The 24,600-nt window shown below is 40.0% G+C and overlaps 1 protein-coding gene across 1 annotated transcript in view; it reads right to left on the bottom strand.

Moving 5' to 3' along the window:
- The window catches only part of GLDC (glycine decarboxylase), a 41,138-nt gene extending 19,545 nt beyond the window's left edge, over positions 1 to 21,593 (bottom strand). Inside the window, exons 1-10 of the mRNA XM_065663981.1 lie at positions 21,352 to 21,593; positions 21,190 to 21,268; positions 13,612 to 13,747; positions 7,626 to 7,790; positions 4,791 to 4,868; positions 3,945 to 4,092; positions 3,489 to 3,685; positions 2,828 to 2,924; positions 1,690 to 1,795; positions 436 to 575 (exon numbers count right to left, since the gene is read on the bottom strand). Coding sequence (XP_065520053.1) covers positions 436 to 575; positions 1,690 to 1,795; positions 2,828 to 2,924; positions 3,489 to 3,685; positions 3,945 to 4,092; positions 4,791 to 4,868; positions 7,626 to 7,790; positions 13,612 to 13,747; positions 21,190 to 21,268; positions 21,352 to 21,567 — 1,362 coding nt within the window. The 5' untranslated portion in view covers positions 21,568 to 21,593. The remainder of the gene's footprint in view (positions 1 to 435; positions 576 to 1,689; positions 1,796 to 2,827; positions 2,925 to 3,488; positions 3,686 to 3,944; positions 4,093 to 4,790; positions 4,869 to 7,625; positions 7,791 to 13,611; positions 13,748 to 21,189; positions 21,269 to 21,351) is intronic.
- Between the last annotated feature and the right edge of the window lie 3,007 nt (positions 21,594 to 24,600).

Here is a 24,600-nt window from a genome sequence, read left to right as displayed (position 1 = left end):
TTAAGACTATCCCCCAGCATTTTTCAGAACATGTTAGATCTTGCCAAAAGTCCTGAGTGCCACCAAAATGTGGTTTACATTTCAATCTGTCTTTGAACTCTGACACAGGACTTGAATTCTGGAGGTCATCTTCATTTCACCCCCAAGTTTTACAGTCCCTCCGCTCTAGCCCTTAGTGGCATATTTAACATGAAACAACTACAGAACCTTTTAAATAGGCATGAAATGAAATAAAAATACAATGATTATTGCTGGAAATTCAGTACATCACCGAACTTCTTCATTCTCTAAATGATCTTTATAACTGACTGACATATCTGAGCAAATTACAAGAAGTTTTAAATAACTGCTCTGTTTAGCACATGTAATCACCAGAGACTTAATGCAGAAAAAGTAACACTACAGAATTTCTGAAAGATTCAGGGAGTTGCTTACTCTGCCATCACTATAAATCCGAAAATTTATGTTTCTAAGAGCTGCCCTGTCCAAAACCTCTTTGACTGGGCATCCACACGTGATCGTCAAGGTATCGAAGAACAGATCATGATGCAGTTTATGACCAGCTCGCCTGAGACCTATAAGAAACAGTAAGTTAATTCTATTAGCTGCATACTGTATTGATTACACAGGACTTGCATATCAACACTATCAATCTCATAAGTAAATGCTTTTACATAATAAACCAAAAAATTCTCTTTGTGCACAGAGCAGCAAAATTGGCAGACTTTTAGTGAAATATCACTGTGTGTGCAATGCATCTAAATCAGATTCAGACCTAATTAATAATGCAGATTGAATCCAGTGAAGATCCTTCTTATACATCACATGGCAGGGGGGTTGGAACTAGATGATCTTGAGGTCCTTTCCAACCCTAACCATTCTATGATTCTATGATTCTATATATAGTAGCAGAATAAGCATATAAATACAACAAGGACAAAATCACAAATCTGTAAAAAAAAAATAATAAATATATATATAAATGGATATTAACCATCATGGAGCTTGCATAATAAAGTTTAGAGTCCAAGTGTTTTTCACAGCAGCAAAAGTTCTTCCAGTTAAGCTGGCAAACAAAGCATGGATAATTGTGGCAATCATTTCTCAACTCCAGTATTCTGGTTCTGTGTAATTCCTTCTGACAGCAATGATAGTCATGCCAGCAAGAAAAACTACCAGACCACATAGTCCAGTTGCAATCATGATTTTCTGCTGCAGGTTCTGTGTTTTTGTCAGCAATCAAACTTTGGAATTTCAGTGTTCGTAGCAGGTATGATACTCCACCCAACTTAATGAAATGTTCCTATTTCTTTAATCTAATTTATTGCTTATTTTTGTTATGTTATCAATACTCTGTGCAGATTTCTGTTTGTAAACTAGGATGCCCCAGTAGGGGAAGTACAGAGCTTGCAGCTGGAAAACTGCACTGAAGCTTATCACCTAAAGACTGCCTTCATCTGTTAGTTTCTCAAGGAAATGGAAGTAATGCTTGCAAGCTTTTATCACATAGATACCTAATTCTTTGACATCATTATCAGAAGTACACAAAAACTGTAGCTGTGAATTTTGTTTTAAAAAGTTCTCTCTAGTGTTGAGAGAATACACATTAGCTGGCAAAAAGAAACTTGTAAGAGGTACTATTTAAGAATATATGAGGATTTAAGAAGAGTTTCTGCTAACATTACTCACCTTCAGCCAAGATTAGAGTAGCATTGTGTACCCGTATTGCAATATGCCTTAAGCCATCAGACCCGTGGTATACACCAAACATGGCTGCCATGTTAGCCAGAAGAGCCTACCATCCAAATACAGTTTAGAACATTGTTGTTATTATTATTATTGTTACTGTTATGATTATAAAAGATTACTTCATGTTAGTTTTTACTGGAAATTTTCTTTAGCACCCAGGGATAACCACATATTCTTAGTTGATGTTATACTTGATTAAGTGTGGCCAAGTTAAAAGGCAGGAAAGGTAAAATACTTTCATGAAACTAAGCACTGATTCTAAATTCAATGCCATTTGAAATGCAACTGTGTCAGCAATTAACATGAATTTAAATTCAACCACTGCAACAAAAACGTTTGAAGACTCTCAAGTAAAGCCAGTCTCATAGGAAACTCATTGTTTAGGATTAGTATGAAATACTTATGGAATAGCTCGTGAATACTAAATGACTACACTCATTTTAATATTAATAATCCCTCCTCAAAATCTGGCACAACAGTAAACTCATGAGCAAAGCATTGATAGAAAAAATTATTAACTTGTCTGGCTGAAGGTCTGTAGAGGCGTGCTGAAGATAACTGTTTTGGATAATTACTTAACCATGGTATTTTCCTGCGAAGATAGCTTTCTGGAAATGTTATATTTTTGCATCAAATCTCATAGATATAAATATCAGTTGTGACAAGCTGGAGAAGTAGGCTTAGAATGTAAGAATGAATTTTTAATTTTTTTTTTCTTGAGTGAGCAATTTCAGATCATTATAATTCTCCATTTTACTAAGAAATCTGTCTGATTCATAACAAACACAGCACTACTCAGTGGTGTTCAACCTGTGAGACAGATAGACTCAGGACACTGCACAAATTCAGGGCTAAAGTCTTTATTAAAGGAAACAGATGTTAATACCCTATTTTTCAGACAGGGTTCCATTTTTTAAAGGACTCAAATGCACAAAGAGCAGAATATTTCAGTGTTCTTGATTTTTCTAGGAAAACCTTCCAAAAGTAAAGCTAACGCAAATTACAGTGATGTTAGGACTATAATCTTATGGTTTAACTTGACACTTTCTACCACTGAAAATAAAGCATGACACATTACCTGTGCTGTGCAGATGTTGCTGGTAGCTTTATCCCTCCTGATATGCTGCTCTCGTGTTTGCAAAGCAAGTCGGTACACTTCTTTTCCATTTGCATCTCTAAATCACAAGTGAAAATATTGCTTCTGTTACTTTAAAATTACGGTAATTTAAGACACTGGACTCTATACATGCTAACCTGAAACTAGTTGTCTGTCCTTAGAGACTGGAGAGAACAAAGCCCAAGTCAGGACAGCTGTGATATCAGAGAGTGAGACTAAAGCCTCTAGACTTGAATTTATACCATGGCTGGCAAATGTGTCTGGTCCAGTAGAGCACACAGTGAGTTTTCTAAGCATACAACACCAAAACTTGGTATTTGCCTTAAAATGCCACAGATTATTGCAACTGTTTTAACTGAATAGTTATCCAGAACTTAATTTGGACAAACACTGAAATGGCAGCATCTTTTCTACTGGTATCAGGTAAGAGCATGGTGAATTTGTACACAAAAATAACCCATCCAGCAAGGTTGTACAAGATAACTGAAAGGGCCCTGGCCAATCCATGCGTCAAAACAGGTCCTTTTGTAGGGTTTCTAGCATGTCAAAATATGCACAGTATGTCATATTGCGCTTCATTTCAATTTCCCCCAAAGACAATAAAGGTGAAGGGAGTCCTTACCTTGTAACACCCACCATTCTGCCCGGCATCATTCTCACTAGATTTTCCTTGACAGCAAAGAATGCCGCATGAGGTCCCCCGTAGCAAAGCGGCACACCAAACCTCTGAGAGTTACCCAGGACAACATCTACTCCAAACTCCCCAGGAGGCTTCAGAATACAGAGAGCTAGAAGATCTGTAGCACAGCAGGTGAGAGCCTGGCAACAGAAGTACACAAAGCAGTTAGCCTCTTTTCTGAAGGTATGGTGTTTGCATAGCAGCTAATTTTGAACAGGATATGGCTTCAAACAGTTCCACATCATAAGCACAGAGCTGAAGTGCTGTGGTTGTAATGGTTATCAACTGTATGGAATGGAACAGTAATACTTCAGATGTTATCTCATGTAACTGTTTCTATAAATATGGCTGTTTAATACATCAGATTGAAATCTGTGAGACCAATAAAAGCTACTTTACCCCATTCTGATGAGCTCTTTCAACAAGTTCAGAGAAGTCTTCCACCTTCCCTTCAGTGTCTGGATACTGAAACAATACTCCACTAACATCCTTTCTACTGAAATCCATTTCATGGGGTAATTTGAGCTCAGTAATAACACCCGTGTAACTGGAAAACAAAAACATGTGGAAGGCAATGTGTTCAAACCACTTCCTGCCTTTGGGTGATACTTAATATGACTTTTTTGTGGACTTACATACAACCTTTTCTTTAACATCCAAAGAGCTGAACCTGCTTTGCAGCACTAAGCACTGAGAAATTTTCATGTCATAGTATATAGCACTAAAGAAAACTGCATTTGGTATCATCAGAAATACAGAGCAAAGCACAGGAGGGGATGCATAAGCTACTGGCTATCAACATTTTGGTGCTCTAGCATGTTTAGCTTTGAAAATCAAGTAATATTTTTAGAAGACGGTTACTTTAAACTGTAAACTTAAATTGGATTAAGCTTTCATTAAAAAAGAAGTTTTGCTATCTAGGGTAAATAATTTCCTAGTTAAAAAAATGACAAGACTGAATTCAATAACCAAATGCATATATTTGTGCAAACAACTTAAGGGGAAAATTAAATATTTTCTTTTGATCAGATGTTCAGTCTCTTTTTAAATATCTTTAATTACTTTGCAGTTGCATTTGAATGTAAAGTAGAACAAACACCAAATGTTGACAGATTTTTCACTTCTATTTTGGAAAGAAAACATAACTCTATATTCTAAAAATATTAGGTATATAGTAAAGAGGCACAGATGACAAATGATTTCATGTAAGTGAAGATATACAGTGCAAAATGGAGGAAACATTACTTTGCTCTAGTTTGGACCACTGCTATGGTTTGAGGGTGGCATCGGGTATCTACATAGAACTTCCTTCTTTTGTTGTGCCTGTTAAAAAGAGGAAAAAATAAAGTGTTACATACTAAAAATGTATTGTTTTGCATGGAAATAAAATTAATTAATTTTCTAAAAGTGAGTTTTCCTAAGTTAAGAGGTAGTTGTTAATATTAGCTATCATAACCAAATTACATGTAAGATTGAATGAAGTTTCTGGTCCATTTAAAATAGTAAGTTTCATTTCAGACACTGAAATGAGATTGTTAAATGACAAAAATGAAGAACAACTATGAAACAGAACAAGGAGCCAGCTTATGAAGCCTGCAGGAATGCCTCCACATACACACACTTTCAAAGAAATACAACTGTGGTCTTGACTGCAGATTTTCAATGTTGCCCTGGATAACGAAACATGAGACATCAAAGTATCAAGATGTCTCCAGACTAAGACAATTGCCTAGTTTTGTCTGGTAAACATGATTTTACCTCAGACTGATGCTTTGGACAACTGAGTAGTTACAACATAGTCTCTGCTGAGTAAACTCCTTCCTGATATACAGTCCTAAAGTGACCTTCGATCATCTCTCAGGTTTCATTTGATTTTCAGATCTCCTTCACATGCTGCTACAATACAGATCCCTGATAATAAATTTGGATATAACAGGAACAGCTTCTAGGCTGAGTTGCTTTTAGCAACTGACAACTGACATACTTCATTGGTTTTTAAAGATACTTTTAACCACTACTGGAAAAAACAATTCACATCTTCAGTGCTTATGGACACAAAAGATTCATGCCACAAACCATTAGGTTACGCTCCTCTGCACCCCTACAGAGAGGCAATGGCAGCTGGGGACCCAAATAACCCCCTGTTCCTGCAGTTACCCAGCCTATCACAGGAGACATCAACCCATCAAAGACCCATCTCCACAAGCACAGAGAACAGAGGCCCCAAGGCAGGTTTGAACTCTAATTAATTAATCCAAGCAGACACACTTTCTAGGCATGTCCCTGGGGGAAAGACATTATAGGATGCAGGAGAAATGTGTTTTGGGAGTACATCTCTTATTATGAGATGTTCAGGGGAATAGGGATACAGTGAGGAACAAGTGTAGGAAAACAGAGGGGAAAGGGGGTAAACAGGCACAGTCATATATAAATAGTTGCTGCACTTGCACCCAATTGGTGCAGTCTGTCCTCTCTTCTTGCTAAATTCCTTTCTGATTTTTGTCATGGGTGAGGGGACTCTGCATTCTGGGAATGAGTGTGGGTGCATATGGCTGTCTGGGTGCCAGCAACTGGAGTCAGACCACAGAGGATCTGGGGTAACTGGAGTGACTAGCTGTTGGTGCCAGCAACTGGAGCAGCACCTCCACCATAGGGGCCCATGTGTCTGTGATGGTGGCAGCTGACGCAGGTGTGTGTCTGGGTATCAGCAGCTGGGCTGGTCCCACAGGCAGAACAACTACACTCTCTCCAGTAGGTCCATGTCTCTCTTGTACAGGGAAGCCCAGAACTGGACACAGTACTCCAGATGTGGCCTCACCAGTGCTGAGGAGAGGGCAAGGATCACCTCCCTTGACCTGTTGGCAACACTCCTAACGCAGCCCAGGGTAACATTCACCACCTTTTCCACCAGAGCGCATTGCTGGCTTGTGTTTGACTCGGTGTTCCTGAAGACCCCCAAAGGCCTTTTCTGCAAAGCTGCTTTGCAGCCTGCCAGCCCTCAGCATGTACCCCATATACATGAGGTTACTCCTCCCCAGATGCAGGACTTTTCACTTGGAGCTTCATGAGGCTCCTGTCCCTCCATTTCACCAGCCTGTCAAGGCCCCTCTGGATGTCAGCACAACCCTCTGGTGTATCAGCTGCTTCTCCCAGTCTTGCATTATCAGCAAGCCTACTGTGGATACTCTTCCCCATTATCAAGATCATTACTTGGACCCAGTGCTGCCCCTCGGGTACACCATCGATAACTGGCCTCCAGCTACACTTCATGTCACTGAGCACCACCCTCTACGCCCAGCCATTCAGTTTTCAACCCACTCCACTCTCGCCTCATCCAGCCCATACTTCAGCTGCTCTGCAAGGATTTAAGGGATACCAACAGGGTAGATATCCACTGCTCTCCCACCATCTACCAAGCCAGCTGTTTAATTGTATGAAGTTAGTAGGATGGTCAAGCATAGCATAACTTCCCCTTGTGTGAATCCATGCTGCTGACTCCCGATCCCCTTCTTGTCCTTCACATGTGCCTGGAAATGGTTTCCAGGACCAGCAGTTTTTCTACTAACTCAGAGGGATCGAGGTGAGGCTGTGTGGCTGATAGTTCCCCGCATATTCACTCCTGCTCTCTTGAAGACAGAATTGATGTTTGCTTTCCTCCAGCACTGAGGCACACCTCCCAGTCTACATGACCATTCAGAGACAACACTGGCCTCTCAATGACATCAGGCAGCTCCCTCAGCACACATGGGTGCATCATGTCAGCACCCTTGGCCTTGTGTATGTCCAGTTTGCTGAAATATTCTCTAACTTGACTTTCCTCTACCAGGAGTAAGTCTTCCTTGCTCTAGAGTTACCCCTGATATCTAGGTCCCTAGGTTTCTTAAAGCCTTAGATGTCTGAGTTAAACATTCACATCAGCACTGGGAACTTCTTCAGGCTTAACAACATGGGCTATAGTTCTTCAGTGATCTGCTCACGTTGAAAAGGCTACACTTCACTTCAATCCACTCACCTACCTACGCCTGCACTGAAGGCTGAAATTCCTCCCTGCTGTGATTTAACCATACATTTAAACAGTACCTGTGACATAATTGCATGGCTTCTGCAGCAGCTGTCCCCTCATCCAGCAAAGATGCGTTAGCTACATTCATTCCTGTGATGTCGCACACCATAGTCTGGTAATTTAGCAGACTCTCCAGCCTGCCCTGGGAGACCTCAGGTTGGTAAGGAGTATACTGGGTAACCCTGTAAGAAAAGAAGTCTGAGTTTGGTCCAGGAAGATAATGTGTAACAGAATTATGGTGATATGTAAGTGAACTGTGTCATAAGAAAAACAGATTATAAAACATAATTCAGTAACATGGACGTTTGTTATAAAATGGTTATTTTTAGATGGGTGTAATTTTTTACTGGCCTGGAAGCCTGAGAGTATTTTTTCTTCTGGTATTGACTTGGCTTTTTTCAGGGGAAATCCATTTCTCCATTTTCAGAAAATAAATCACTTTTTAAACAAGGCATGAGTGCATCTTGGGGAGGGGAGAGGGCAAGTGGGTGCTTAGTGCGGCAGAACGGAGTCATGTTGCATGAGAATACTTAGTACAATCATATCTAGGTATTGTCATTATTTTTCAATACCACTTCTGAAGTCTTTTACTTGCTAAGTTTTCTCCACTGTTATGGGAGGAAAGGCACTTGGCATTTCACAGGATCAAGCTCAGAAATATACAGGTTCTTGTGAAATGAGAGTTCCCTCATGTGTTAGTGAAGGGAAGTGAAGCTGGTGTGAGTCTTATCTCTTGTCATTTGCAGAACAAAACACTAAAGGCAATACAAGCAATTCCTTAAAAAAAAAAAAAAAAACATTCTAGGGGAAACAATTAATTGTGACAGTCCAGAAGTACAAACCAGCAGGGGTGCAGGGATGAAAGGCAAGAACAGAGATCAGAGTCTCCTCTCCCTGCTGGAAATTTGTGTACTGGATTTAATGGTGGCTCAGGACCGAGTTTACACAGGTTTCATTTCAGAGTAGCAGCCGGAAACAAGTGGCAAGTGGGAACACTCATGGCCTTTGCTTTCTAGCAATAGAAGAAGATAAGAGTTTGTTTCCTGAAAGGGCAATAGCAAGCTCTAGACTTTTGAAAAATGCTTATGGGTGAATGTATAGTCTTTAAAGAGAGACTCAAGTATTTGGAAGCTTAACACATGTTAAGTCAACAGACAAGCAACAAAGATTTTTTAAGAACAAGTTGCAGAACCTGTGGTATAAAGTGAGATAAGAGGAACAATAAAATAGTAATGCAAAAGAGAAAGTAGGATTAAAGTCTTGGAGAATGGAAGAGCTAGAAAGAAGAACATAAGAAGTGAACTCAATGTGTAATGTGATGCTAATGAATTTACTGTCAATTCAACTGATACGCTGCTCAAACTTCTCAGGTTTACTAGTACAGAGACAGAAGGCAATAACTTTATATCAAATAAGGTAAATATTGATGATTTTCCCAAATATTGAAGGTTTTTCCTGCTTCTTAGCCAAGTCTAACACTAAACTACTTATCCTCATATACTTGACTGCATAGCTCACAAATAAGACCATGTCCTGGGCTGCACACAGTGTTGCTCCCCTCAAAATTAACCTTTTTTTTTTTTTGTCTAGGAAGAAAATTATCCCAGCCAAAACCAGGACACATGAGGAGATTCCGGAAACTCCATTATCAAGCAATATTCAATGAACTAGTTCTTGATTAGTATTTGTAGGCATCAGTACAGTCAATAACACCTATGACTAAGCCTAATTTCTTTCTTAATACAAAGCAGGTGGGTTTTTTTCAGAAGTAAAACTGAAGTTTTAGCAAACAAAATCTGTCTTCCTCAGCGATTTCTGCTATACTTTGACTGAAGCTCTGGAATGTTAATGTATTCATAATCAACACAATATTTTTATCTTGTAAATTACATTTTGCAGTTTTAGACATCTGCAAGACTCATCTCCTGCAATGGCACAGCTAGAATTAATTTGGATTTCCAGTTATACAGAGTGTTCTTTTTGAGACCTGACAATTAATAAGATGAACTTAAAGTAGGACAGACTGCAAGCAAAAACCTAAAATGAGTGTATACGAGCCAGAAAAAAAAATCATACATCTGACAACACTGGAAATCTAAGACTATTAAGGCCAAAATGGAAACAAAACATAAGAAAAAAGGTGTACTTAATTTAAATATGCACATATATAAATAGTGCAGTGTAGAAAGATAGTAAAGTTATGCAACTAGGGCCATCCAACTGCAAGCAGCTCCATCTAGCCTGTAAAATTCCCAAATGACATACTGTATGTAGAGTTCCAGATGCATCGCTTGGCACTTTATGCACCTCTGAAGAGCAGTTATAAGGGTGTTCCTAAAACAGGAGCTTACCCATGGATTCGAGAAAGCTGAGTAGACTTATGACAGAGCATGGAGACATGCCAGTTTCAACTCAAAGCATAAACACTGAATTTACTGCCAATTTGGCATGCTTTACATCTGCTAGTACAGCTTTCTGTATCCATTCTGTATCCACGTAGAAACCAGCTGCGTAATGTTTATATCAGCTTTTTGCATGCTGTGCATAATTTTCAGAACACAGCAGATAAGTGCTGGTTGCTAAGTTTAACAAGTTACAATACCAGTGTAAAGATTGCAGGTGTCCTTGGCACAAGCACTTTATTCTTACATATTTAATGTCTGGGGCAAAGGAATCAAGTGAGCTGTACTTTGGAGACCTCCACATCATGACCTCTTGTATGGTATTAGTGTGACTTCAAAAGGCTGCCTTGATTTTTAAGGCCTGATAGGTATTTTTATCCATTTAAGCTCCCAAACTAAATACTACACTGTTTTGACATACATGTTAATAAGAAGACTATATGTAAGCTGATTTTTGAAACCACAGCTCTTCACATCTTCATTTATATTCATGTCAGGGCACAAAATTAATCTGGTGTGCTAGAAGGGAAAGAGCTCAGCACACTGGAAGTGAAAATAAATTAATGACTATGTTAATATGGGGCACAACAGAACAAGGACTATGCCTCCGTTCCAGCAGACAGATGGCAGGTATTCAGACACTTCAGGACTCTCTGCTGAAGGTCACATAATTGGTGGTGTGCCCCAAAATAAATCCTTCTGCAGCATCTTAGAGTTGATATGTTCTAATGACAAAGCAAGTTACACACTGGCCCGCTATTTATTTCTTTGGAAAAAACAGGCTGGTATTTTTTCTAATATTAACTAAGTAGTGTATGAAAAATACTTGTAAGACTTCCACCCCATGTCAGCATGGAATTATTAGTCACACATTGCTAGGAACAAGAAATTGTTAGCAGCCAGTGACCAAGACCAAAAGGAAATCAAGTATCAAAAGTAAAGGATACTTATCCTCTATCTTCTGTAACTAAGTCAAATCCCCTGGAATTTTAACTGCAGCATTTCAGGTCCACAACAGAAATTTCTCTGCTTGTTCTCTAAATTTCATTCAAGGTATTCTTTGAAAAAAGCTATCTGAAAAATTCTAGCAAGTGTTTTGAAATAGCTTCTTTCATGAATACAGAAGTAATTACCTTGGGATTCAGACTTGAAAGAAAAGTATGCCTATTCTTTTCTATAGCTACCAGTACAAGAAATTCCTGAATGCTGACTTCCCAGGCACTTACTAGTGGCATTTTGGTCACAGTTTTATCACATAGTAATTAAGCTATTCAGCTTTTACTGTGAACAGAGATATTACAGATCATTGTCCAAATGTTTTAGGAGTTTTGAAACACCATCAGTGTTGAGCCTTTTTTTTTTTTTTTCCTTTTTCTGAATCTGAGATTTGGGAAGACTTCTGTGGTAATCTTCTAAAGAAAGCAGTGTGGGTCAGTAGTCTCATTTTCAGCTGAAAATAAATTTTATTCTAAACAGTTTCCTCCTGAAATCCACCCCTTTGCTGTTTAACTCCTCCTAATGAAGTCCAAGTGTCCTAAATACTATGAAGTCTTTCACTTCCATTTTCACAGACTTCCACAATCAATCTTTTGTAAAGTTACATTGTACACCAATAGAAGCCTTGCTCTAAGGAATGCCATGCAACCAGAAACTAAGAGCCATGTGAGAGAGACAGATCAGAAACAGTAAGCCCTTGGAGCTCCCTTGGAGCTGCAATGTGAAATGTGCTAGCATGAAAAGTGTCACACACTCAGTATAGGTTGGATTTCCTAAACAAAGAGCTTCCTTGAAGTCTGTAAAATTGCTTTTGCACACATGCGCACACACACCGTCTTCAAGCTAACAGTTTAGCCTTCACTTTAGCCATCCAGAATTTTAGCGTTTGGCCATCTAGTTTGGCTTTACTGGACACTGCAAGAACAGATTTACGGACAGACTCTCCAACTTGTTTCATTAAAACTATGTAATGTTTTAGGATTTAAAAATACACAGTTAATTTTGGTCTGCTTACTTTTTAGCTGTTCTTATTTTTGCCTCTTGCAAAAGATCATTTGGGGGTTTTTGTGGCGTTGTTGTGAAATACTTTGATTCCATATGTTGCAAAAAGTGGGTGGGGATAAGGCCGAATAAAACTTTGCATAGATGTACTGCATATGTTCCTTCAGTCCAAACAGTGCATCTTTTTCAAGGGTTCAAAATTTTGAGATGCAAATACAGCAGACAAGTCTAAAAATACATAGACTTGAAGGTCTACAGATACATAGACCTACTTAGGGCAACCCAAATCACAAAAAACGTAACATCTAAGTAACGATGGCTTTTTGCACTGACTAATATGACTCATTGGTTGTTTGGTGGTTTTTATACATATATATATATATATATATATATAAATCTTGTTTTTATTAAAATAACTCAGTAATACAGATGACATTATTTTAATATGGTACATAGAAAAGGCTGTTACAGGCTAGAGATAACGGAACTTCCAAACCAAATGAGACAATGCAGGGTATCAGGAGGCCCTCAGTCTGTTGGAAAGCAAGACTCCACATTAAATTTAGTTCTTCTGTTCTATCATTTCTGAATTACTGTTCTTTGGGGAAATGACAATGTTAAATGAGTATTTATAATCAAGCCTTAGTGACTTTGTCTGGAAAAGTCCATGAAGAGACAAAACCCCATTATTGCTTAGATTAATGCTGTTCATAAATTATGAATTGATGCATAAATTATGAATCAATGCATAAAAATATTTTCCTTTTTAAGTAGTAAACCCAAACCAAACAAAACCAAACAAAAAAGAACCCCACTGTCAAACCAATAACATTCAAATTCAGTTCCGTCAGAAATGCCATTCCTTTGCTTGTCCCAAGAACCTGCAATGTTAGGTGGGTGAAAATAATATCCTCAGCTTTCTCACAAATGAATTATCAAGTACTGCTATACATATATTTTCAAGCACCAGCAAATTATTTGTTCAAAGGAGAATATTCTTTCTAGACACACATTTGAGCTCCCAAAGGCCTCTGATTAAAAAAAAAAAAAAAAAAAAAAATTAAATTAAATCGACAAAGATATACCAAGAGAAAAGCCTTTAAGAATTTTCAAGGCTTCTTACTTCTTCCGAAAAAAACCATAATCAAAGTACTGCAAAGTATTTAACTACTTCCACCCAAAACTGCAGAGACCAACAGAGGAGTGAGGCAGTTTAAATTTTGTCAGCAGTTAGGAAAGAATTTGGTTTAGGATCTAGATCTGTATACTTCCTTAAAGCAAACAAATACTCTGTTTCTAGTTTATAATAAATAGGAGCTGTGAATAGAAATCACAAAAAGTAATTAAATATTTTACAGAAAATACATCTTTTGAAGACAAAAGTCTTCTTTATCCTCTTTAGCTTGAACATGAACACCACAGTTCCTGCATAGTAGCATACACACCAGTATCAAATACATGAAAGTCCTAGTAAAAAAAAAGATTTGGGGTTATTTTTTTTTCTATGGTTATTCACAAGACAAACTTCAAATGTATATTTATGCAAATACATTTAAATGTATATTTATACAAATACATTTAAACAGAAAATATGGTACATTACCATCCTGCATTCTCCAACAAATTCCGTGCAATGGGCTGAGGCACTGAGCAGTTGTAATAACCCATGCCTATATAGGACCTCCATATCTTGTTCTTGCTTGCAATATTGTATAGAGTTTCAAGGACTTCATTTTCACCTAATTGAAAAGAAATTGTTTCAGAAAACTACAGTATTTAACTAAACGCCATGCACCCCTGTGTAAAAAAAAAAAAAAAAAAAGCAACATCAGTGAGGCAAGTACAAACAGTAGCAGAATAAAGCACACACCAAGAAAAGTAAAGATCAAATAACAAGCTGGTAAAATAGTCCAGAAAAGTTAAATTCTTCCAAAATTCTGGAAAATGCAACAACTGAATAATAACAGGCTTTCAGCCAACGTGGAAATAAAAGTGAGAGAAACAGCGTAGGCAAATGGCTTATGGAGCCCTTTTTTGTGCTAATGCCATATACAATTTGGTCTTTTGCACATGCACTAAAATATATCTCAGAAGGCACTCTTTTATTAGCTAAACCTTGCAGAATCATCACTGGATGAAGCCACAGAAATCCACAACTATGATTCAGTGTTTCTAACAAAGCCATATTTGCACAAAATGGGCTCAACCCAAGCATGCAGGAGTAATTTCTTAGAATAGAATCACAGAATAGAATCATACGTTAGGGTTAGAAAGGACCTCAAGATCATCTAGTTACAACCCCCCAGCCACGGGCAGGGACACCTCACACTAAACCATCTCACCCAAGGCTTTGTCCAACCTGGCCTTGAACACTGCCAGGGATGGAGCATTCACAACCTCCCTGGGCAACCCATTCCAGTGCCTCACCACCCTCACAGGAAAGAATTTCCTCCTTATATCCAATCTAAACTTCCCCTGTTTAAGTTTTAACACGTTACCCCTTGTCCTGTCACTACAGTCCCTGACGAAGAGTCCCTCCTCAGCATCCCTATAGGCCCCCTTCAGATACTGGAAGGCTGCTATGAGGTCTCCACGCAGCCTTCTCTTCTCCAGGCTGAACAGCCCCAACTTCCTCAGCCTGTCTTCATACGGGAGGTGCTCCAGTCCCCTGATCATCCTCGTGGCCCTCCTCTGGACTTGTTCCAACAGTTCCATGTCCTTTTTATGTTGAGGACACCAGAACTGCACACAATACTGCAGGTGAGGTCTCACAAGAGCAGAGTAGAGGGGCAGGATCACCTCCTTCGACCTGCTGGTCACGCTCCTTTTGATGCAGCCCAGGATATGGTTGGCTTTCTGGGCTGCAAGCACACACTGCCGGCTCATGTTCATTTTTCAAATGTACTAAAGAACTTCATTTTCTCGCATCTTCCCTAAGGAGCTGATAAAACAGAGTTCTTTTAGTTCGATTTCACTATGCCTCACCTGCTAAAAATAATACAGTATTTCTAGCTTAAGAAATTCCACGTAAGATTAATTTTTAAATGAGTCTCCCAGTTTATTTTGGAAAGATTACAACACAATGCTTTTGAAGTGTTCAGACAGAAAACATTTGCACTCCCTCCCCAGTTATCATTTTGTCATTGGTCATACTTCCACATACTTCTCAGTGTATTGAAGGTTGCACAAAAATCACATTCAGTCAACCTGTTCCTAGTAGTCAATGGATAAAGTTACCCAATATTTGCCAAAGGGAAAGATCTACCAAGTATTTCAGTATTTGCAGATACAGAAAGTCAGTCAGTAAGCTGCCTAAGATTACACAGGGAGATACATCTGCCCAACTCAACAGATGTGGGTGGCACTGAACACCAAAGCACCTAGGTGAGGGAAGTATGTCTTTCTTCATTCTCCCTCACCAAAGTCTGACCTGGGAAACTGCTGCACTGGGGCAGCTGCACCAAGTTCTGTTCATTCTGCACTGCAGCTGGAAAAGCAGACTTTGGAATTAATGTAAGGCTAGAGATCACCAGTGCAGAATAGCTTGGGTCTCAACACTTAATTCTCTCCAGAAGTTACTCCAACAAGATAGATCAAGTCAAAACAGTTAATGCTGTGGAATCTGGTAGCAAATAATTCTCTAGGTAGAGAATTTTGATTCTCTGGAATTTGAATTTCTTCTGCAGCCATAAACAAGGATATTGTAACTTCAGCTCTGATTTCAAAACTTATCTCTCCTCTTCTTTTTACTTGAAGTGCTATTATTGTGTTCCACGTATAGATTAATTAAAAAGAAAAATCTGGTTTTCAATTGATGTCTTCCATAGTTATATTATACCTTCCACAAAGTTATTTTTCTACTGATCTTCAGTTCTCACGTCAAAGTTCATTTCTCCTCTGCCTTTTACTCAGTGTTACTGTTAGATCTAATGTATAAAGATTAATTTCTTGTTTTCAGTAAATGGCAACTTTTTCTGGAGACTCAAGAGTCATGTGTTTATTATATTTCAACTCAGCACTGTCCAGGACAAAGTTTCTTAAACTGGTGGGCAGCTCTGGTTTCCAGTATTCCTCCCACACAGTTTATTCCAGGTGCACCTGTTTCTTTATTTTAAGTAAGAGTTTTAACACTGAGGAGATCTTCCTCTACCCCTTGCAATCCAAAGGTTTCATGAAGGACAGTGTGGGTGCAGTCTAAGAAAGGGAGGGCTGTATTCTTCCAGAATTCAAACATCAGTGCTTTTTGAAAATGGTAATGAATTTGCTTGTTTAACTCCAAATCCAGTTGAAGGCACATTAGCCCAATGTCACACACAAAAATGCATTAGAAATGTGATTTCTGAAGTAAACACATACCACAAATACTGTACTATGTGCCAGATAGCATTTCCTTTGTTTGCTTGAGTGGATGGTTCTTCCACAGGGCCATTTCTCAGCTAACATAGCTAATAAACTACCACAAGAACTTGTGCTGCTATTTTCAATGAAATAAACCAGTTTCTAAACTGATTAAAGGCACAAAGCAAAAAGGCTAGGGAGACTGTAGGCAGCTTAGGTAGCAATTAAGCTTAAGAGCTGAACCACATCCCACCTGGAAGAACTGTGCTGTTAGATCCCAACACTGAATATATTAGTATTACTACATATAATATAGGTAGCTACCTGTGAAGACAGTTACAGTACTAGTTTTAATGAGGATGGTGAAATGCTGGAGGGCACACTACTTACTTACACTCCTGCTTCTCCTCACTTACCCTCCTTTGGTCACTATGAAGGCAACAGCAGCAGTATAGCTCAAATACATACCTCTGCATTTGGCATGTCTCTTTGAAGAGACCTGGGATGAAGGCTCCTTTCCTAATATTTTATACTGCCTAGTAGTTCATCACAGCTTGCCTTTAGGAAGACACCCTATAAAGAGCTGCATTCCTGAGTAATGGAAATCAATAGCCCCTCATTTGCTCTACAGCCTGGCTTACTTGAGACCAAGCAGAAGTTCTTACACAGATTTTATAAACTAATGATTATAAATTCTAAAATTTGAGAATGTAACTGGGAATATTGGGGGGGAGGAGGGGGAGGGGTGTGTAGAAATGGCAGCGCTTGTAGACTCACTTTTAAATTTAAATCCTGAATTTAAAAAATTGTTTCTGCTTCCTGGGAAAAAAAAAGAAAAAAAGAAAAAAAAGAAAAAAAAAAAAAAGCAAAGCATAAGTATGTACAAAGCCTACCTATTAAATAGGTATTAAAAGGTAGACATACAGTAGCAGTATTGAAGGGACAACTGCGACTGAGGTAGACAGTAACTTTGCAGGGATAAAAGAAAGAGGATTACTCTTATATAAGATGATCTTACTTCAAGTGGGTCAATCTCTACAAACATGCTAAAGCACCTTCAATACCTAAAGAAAAGCTGATTGTTCGGGTTTACTTACTGGGACAGCGGAAAGAAGCTCTGTAGTAGCAGCTGATCACAATTAAGTACCAAACAGATGCCTAGCCTTGTTGTAAATAGTAACTGAGCAGAAATTACATGCCAAAACAACATTTCCTCTTACCTGTATCTGCAGAAAAAGCTGAATGTAAAAGAGGTCCCCTTTCAAAAATCAGTGAGGTACAGGACTGCAACCTACTGTTAGGGAAAATTGGACATTTTGCTGTTTCACCCCTATTGGCTTTCAGTGGCATGTTCAGGTGGCTTTACAACACTGTCAGTGGCCTCATGACAGCAGGCATTTTTCATGTCTTTTTTTAGATCAGGAAAGGAACACAGATTCTTCTGTCATATTACATACCGAAAGAAGCAACTCAATTCAGAAACTTCTTAGCACAAACTACACTCCTCTCCTCTGTCATTGACTATGTCTGTACAAGAAGAGACCTACCGATACAGGAACACTAATAACTACTGAAAAAGCATTTCTAGTGCAGATGCACTTGTACCAGCAAAACTTAGCATTTACCAGAATGGCTTTTTCATTCATACCTAAGCAAAACAAAAGTCCAGTTAAGGCTAGAGGCTTTCTCTTTCCACATATTATTATTATTGCATTATTCCCCTTCAGGGAAGTAATAAAGCTCAATTCTTCCATTGAAGAGTAGGGCTATGCTAAAACATCTAGGAAAAACAAAACACATACAAAAAGCTTGTGCTTCTACTGTAATGAGAGGTTTTATTTATGAGTAATAGAATATGCAATACAGTTTAAAACAGCTCTTAAATATAAGCTGCATCCACAGAGAGTTTTTTAGTGGGTTTTTTTTTTTTTTACAGCTGTTCAGCTATTGCATACACACATCCACCAATTTTCTGCCTTTTAGACAACTTGTCCATTACAGGGGAAAGATTTGTATTGCAAAACAAGCTTTCCTACTGCCACACCAAAATTTGAAGATATACACCAAATGTACACACCAGAGATGAGGCCTAAAACTAAAAAGTTTAAAATAACCCACAAATATAGTTGCAGAGACCTATGACAGTCACCCAGGTGTACGGTGTGTGCAGTTTTGGGGTATGCATATCTAATTCTAATTGTAATAATTGACTTCAATGAGAGGACAGTACAAACTCAACTGTGTTTCCCAATACAAAGGAGTAGCTTGAGCACAGCTGATTCATTCAGCTGCTCTCTGGAGTCACTGCGATTACGTTTTTTAACTGAAGTTATGCAGAAAAGTGGAAGTGTGTATTTAAGCAACTAGGAATTACCATATTAGAAATTTTGTGAATGCATAGGCTGAACAACACATTTTGAATTGCCTTGCCCTATTCTCTCATTGCATGTATGAGTTTGGGGGATAGTGGGAGCAAAATCGTCTTCATACAAATAAAAATAACTTGTTTAGAGTATAGTTCTTATGAAACTTCCCTAGTTTTGCTATTTCTCTTTAATAGAAGTGGTATGACATAGAATAATATATCATACTCACATAAGAAATGCCACACTGGTGATCAGAAGAAAGACAGTGTTCTCTCCAACGATACATTAGCAAGGAAGCAAGTTTTACTCAGACAACAGTGTCCTAGGTACACGATGTTGAAAGTGAAGTTGAATAGCTTTAAGCTGAGGCATTTAACTTTTATAAGCTGTGGAATTTTCTGCTATCAATGCAGTGGAGAACTACTGGCAAAAATCTACACGTTAAATTACAAAAGCCAGTTCACCATATTGGCTGCAGAAGAAAATGCAGCATTGTGCAGAAAAGGGTTTTCTGTACCTCATGCAAGCATCTCCTTTGAAAACTCCCTGTTGCATGCCATGCAATGTGAGACTGCATCACAGTCACATTCTTTCACAGTTTACTCTAGGGGAACAAGAACAGCATAGCAAGTGGAGCAAAATGCCAGTGAGCTAAATACACTGTTAGCTAATGAGGTCCTGTTGCACCGTGAGAACCTCCACACAACAGAACATCAACTGATGCACAGCAATGTAGGAGACACCCACTTTGCTATGCAAATCAGCAGGAGCACACAAACTGCAGCAGGATTTTGACTTAGGTTGACATCACCAGTTTAGTTTTCAATAATGTGCAAGTATTTCAATGCCCAACTGTACTATAGCACTTTCATGTTTTATTAATGTAAAACTTCACAAAACTATCATCTACTTTAAAAACCAAGGGAAAAAAGAACAACAAGAAAAAAGAACAACAACAACAAAAAAGAACAAAACAACAACAAAAAATAGAAATGTTTTTTAAAAGTAATTAGTGAAAATCTACATTTAACTACTCTTACACACCTAAAAATACAATAATCTCAAAAGCTTTTTTCTCTGAGGATGAGTGAAAATCATTCATCAGTCTGAGAGTACCTTGATTAAAATACATTAATTGTAGGAAAACATGCCAAGCAATACTTTCATCAGTTATACAGGCAGAAAGCAGTGATTAAATTCCACTTCACCACCCCCATCCCCATTTTAATAGGATGGGGATTTACCAAGAAATAAAATACCACTGTACCAATAAAACATGTTGGAAGTAGAAACTTCCAGTCAACACTGCATCCCCCCTGGCTACAATCTGTCTTTCCAGGCTCTAGTTTTCCTGGCTGTTCACTGTGGCGCTGCCTCTCACCCGTGATGTCATCTCGGAGTAACCAGATTGAACTGGCCAGGAGCCTCACCGGAGCTGTGGGCCTGGAGCTCACGCTCACGTTACAGCGCATGGATGAGCAATGAAAAGCAAGCCAGCAAGAGGGGTCAACCTTCCTGCAAATCGAGCACAGACTCCTGATGCAAATATGAAATTAATACCGATGCAACTGACTGCACCACCTGAACGGCCCCAGGGCTTTGTTAGTTTCAGTGGAACTGTTTAGCTACATTGCATGTTAAGCATTTCTTTCACTCACGGGATTTTCAGCATCATGTTCACAGATACCTACCAACATCGCAGTTATGCAGACAGAAGCTTTGTGCTGTGATTGCTGACTTTTAAAGATGCTAGTATCTGAAACCTCATCAAAGCATTTCAAGTTTTCCACAGTGTTCTGCTGAAGTACTGTACTGCCACAATCGCTGGCTCAGAAGTTTTGTGCTCCTGCAGGTTTATGCATCTCCCTCAATCAGACAGATTCTAAACGCTAGCCATTACTCTACTGTGTATCCATTACACAGAGACACAGGTTTTGAATGTTATTAAAATGTGCACATTTGGGAGTGGGCAGGAGGAGGATGACACTACACGAACTCAACAACAGAAAACAAAGAAATCCTGCAAAAAAAGCCCCCAAAAGACAGTGGCCCATTTGAGGCTACAGTCCACACTAAGCGGACGATTTTTAGCCACACTTTCTCCTTCCATTATCAAACTCCTGAGACAAAGTGAAAGCCCTGAGGCAGTTGAGCTCAAAAGCAGATTTTGGGCAGCCCCGCTCTGCCACACGCGTTTTCTTACAGATTTCCGACACGAACGCAAGAAGCGCAGCAGCTGAACTACCACCCAAGTTACTCTGTGAAGACTTAAGTGTCGGTGGTGGTACTGCTATGCTTACTCAAGACTTACCCTGCACTTCACTTGTGCGGGGAGGTCTGTCCACTACACGCCTCAGCGGGGGCACCCCAGGGGGTGCACACCAAGTGCCTCCAGCGGGAGCGGGCGGCCGGAAGGTGCCGCGGGAGGCAGCGGGGGAAGGGGGTCCGGGAGTACTCGGAATCATGCGGTTACTTACAGACGTGATCGTCCATCCTCAGCGGCCTCCGGAGTCGGATGCTGGCCGGGATGGTTTTACCCATCAGCTCCTCGACGCTCTGCAAAGAGCAGACCGTACGCTGCAGTTACTCCCCGCGCCGGGAGCACCCCCCGCACGGTGCGGTGCGGTGCGGGCACCTACCTGCACCCCGACGGCTCGCAGCATCTCCTGCTTTTCCCGCTCGCGCGGCCCGATGTGCCGCACGGAGAAGTCATCGTGCCGCGGCAGGAGCTGCTCGATGCACCGCGCCGCCTCGCCGCCGCCCCAGCGCAGGGGAGCCCTGCCCGCCGCCGGCCGCAGGTGTCGCGGCGCCCCTCGGGCCGCCAGCCGCCCCAGCCAGCGTCCGCAGCTCTGCATGGCTCCGCCGACACCGCCGCCGCCGGGCAGCCCCGCTTTGTGCGCGGGGGGCGGCGCGGAGCTGCCCCCCACCGCCGGCGCCAATGGGGACTGGGGGCGGCGCCGTGCGCGCCCCGCCTCGACGCCACCTGCCCGCCCGCCCCCCCGGGCTGCCCCGCGCGGCCCTGACCCCATTCATCCGTCCGTCCCTCCGTCCCTCCATCCACGCACCCACACATCGCGTATGCATCCATCCCTCCATCCGGTGCGGCGCGGCGGTGCTGGCGGGGAGCGGTGGTGCGCTCAGCTCAGCGGGCAGAGCCTGGTGGGATTTTGCTGGGAAACGGGGTTTTCTGCCGCAAAAGCTGTACTGGGGTGGAAAAAACAAAAAGGTTTCTGTATTTCTGCAGCAGAGCATGTCCTTGCTTTCAAGTTACTTGCTTTAGGAGCCATAATGCACGCCACTTTCTATTGCAGCCGGGACCTGTGTCTGTGTGTGTATGTGTACTTTCTCCCTGCTTTAACTTCTGGCCATATGAAGGTAGGTTTAGATTAGACATTAGGAATAATTTCTTCACTATGAGGGTAGTGAGGCACTGGCCCAGGTTGCCCAGAGAAGCTGTGGCTGCCCCATCCCTGGCAGTGTTCAAGGCCAGGTTGGACAGGACCTGGAGCAACCTGGTCTAGTGGGAGGAATTCCTGACCATGGCAGGGGGTTGGAACTGGATGATCTTTAAGGTCCCTTCCAGCCAAAATCATTCTATGATTCTCTGTGAGTCTTGGGAAGCAGAAAGGTTAACTGGAACCTACTTAGTTTTTTCTCTCTTTCGGTTCTGAGGGTAGTATCAGCATAGTTACAAACTTGTACTTTTACTGGTATTAAGAGAACAAAGTGCAGCAACATTGAGGACATGTATTTGCATCAACATTTAAATAGAGTAACAATGAAAGATAAAAATGTATTTCCCAAATACACATTGATTTAATCTTCATTGTATAACAGACTTGTTGCCTGTCTTCTGAATTTAATGAGGTAATTTATCACTGCTGCCAAACCTAAAAATAAATCTAATTTGCATCAAAGATCACTGACGATTGCAACCAGTATATTTCTGCAGTAAACATGGAATTACTCCCCTCACACAATCTCAGTTATATGAACTACTCTGTTATGCTGGAATAGGTTCCCACAACTTGTACCAGTGTGTATTTGGAGTAGTGACTTAAGTCTCTGGTTTCAGAATGAGAGAGCCAAAGATTACACACTAAGCTGCCTCCTGAAAATTGTGTTATGGCCTTAACAAGCAAAACAGGAGTCCTGAACAAGAGATGGAACAGAAAATGAAGCTTGATGTCAAACATGAAAAATGTTTGATATCAAATCAACAAAACCTAGCTAATCACAATCATAGAATCAACCAGGCTAAAAAAGACTTTGAGATCATGAAGTCCAAACTTGGGTGTGTTGGGACCTATCCCTTTGGGTAAGCCATGCTTTTATTTGTCTGACACATTTCATCCCTTAATCATCTTGTAGGTTCAAATAAATCTACCACTTCAAAGTATGTAGGCAACAAACCCAGCTGTTTTCTGAATGTACATAAGCAAAAGGAAGGAGAGTTCCTGGAAGAGCATAGGATTGCAAACCCATGTCTTGCTATTAAAGCTGTTTGTGCAAAGCTGAGAGATGTGCATGTGTTGGGCTAAGGCACTGGTATCAGATGAGCTACTATGTAGCTGCTAGGGATGTCAGCTTTGTTAGATGAAGCATAAAGCCCTTAACAGAAATGCCCTATATAATTCAAATTAAAGTGACATGGCTTATGTATTCTTCTTCACTGATATTTTTTAGCTTTATTTGAATGACAAAATAAGGACAAAAAACCTGGAACCTGCCTAAAGTCCAGTCATAATTTTGTTAAAACTCTCTTGCAGTTCTATCACTACAAAGTTTATGGGTTGTGTTAAAACTACTATTCTTTGCTCCTTTTAAGTTATGAACTATCACAATAAGAAAACTGTTGCATTATTTTAAGATTTACCTCAGTTCCCTCCTACGACCAAAATCTAGAAGTCTGTTTCAGTGATACGCTTCTGCATTGCTACACCACCGAACATATAGACTGGGTCAGACTACAGTGTTATGTATAACAACAGCCTGTTCCTGACACTGGCTAATTACAGCTACCTAAGGAGGAATACAGTACTAGGACAAAAAGGCTAATTGATACCACTCTTCAGTATTTCTACAGTCAGTTAGCATCCTGGGGTTTCTGCCCTTGTGAGTTTTCAATGTGCTTTTTTCCCCAATTTGTTCAGCTCCCTACTGAAACCGTATATACTGTTAGTGTGATAAAAATAACAGCTTACTATTCAAAAGCAGTCATTTCATAATCCTTTATTTCTCAATCTACTATTCCTTGAAGTCATGAAAAGCACAATGTTAAGGGCATTGCAACAAGTAAAATGAAACAAATCGTGTAGGTGTCAGTACAGACTGACTCCAACACACGCTGACTTCCTATATAAATTCCTCAACAGAAAGAAAGGCTTTAGCAGCTTAACTTACCACCTCTGGTGCCCTTTTTTAGGAAATTATTAACCACCATTACAGTTTTCAAAAATCTCTAGCAGATCAGGTGAGGAATACCTACCAAATGGTTTCTTAATGGCCAGGCTTATTTTAAGTGTCAATCCAGATAGAAGACATCCTCACTAACACTTTACCTTTCTTATCATGAAATAATCTGAAAATGCAGGGGCACAAGAGGGGCAGGGTGTCTCGTTCAGTTTAGCTGTATCTAATTCAATGCTGAAGATCATCCGAATTTCTGCTGATAGTGGTCTGGAGGGTTTTCTGTATATACACATGCATCATTTCCCACCACCTTAAATATGTAAGTGAAAACAGATTGCAAACGTAATTCTATGCATATTTTATACATACACTCGTTAACAGATAAAATATGTTAGTCCTCATAGAATAAAAGCTAAAATATGTGGTTGTTCCTGCTTCTGGGTTTATACTGTAAACAGTGCAACCTTTTAATTTGA

Source organism: Lathamus discolor, chromosome Z (genome assembly GCF_037157495.1).
Source record: "Lathamus discolor isolate bLatDis1 chromosome Z, bLatDis1.hap1, whole genome shotgun sequence".
NCBI classification, from domain to species: Eukaryota; Metazoa; Chordata; class Aves; order Psittaciformes; family Psittacidae; genus Lathamus; species Lathamus discolor.
This window is presented reverse-complemented; position numbering and strand designations above follow the sequence as displayed.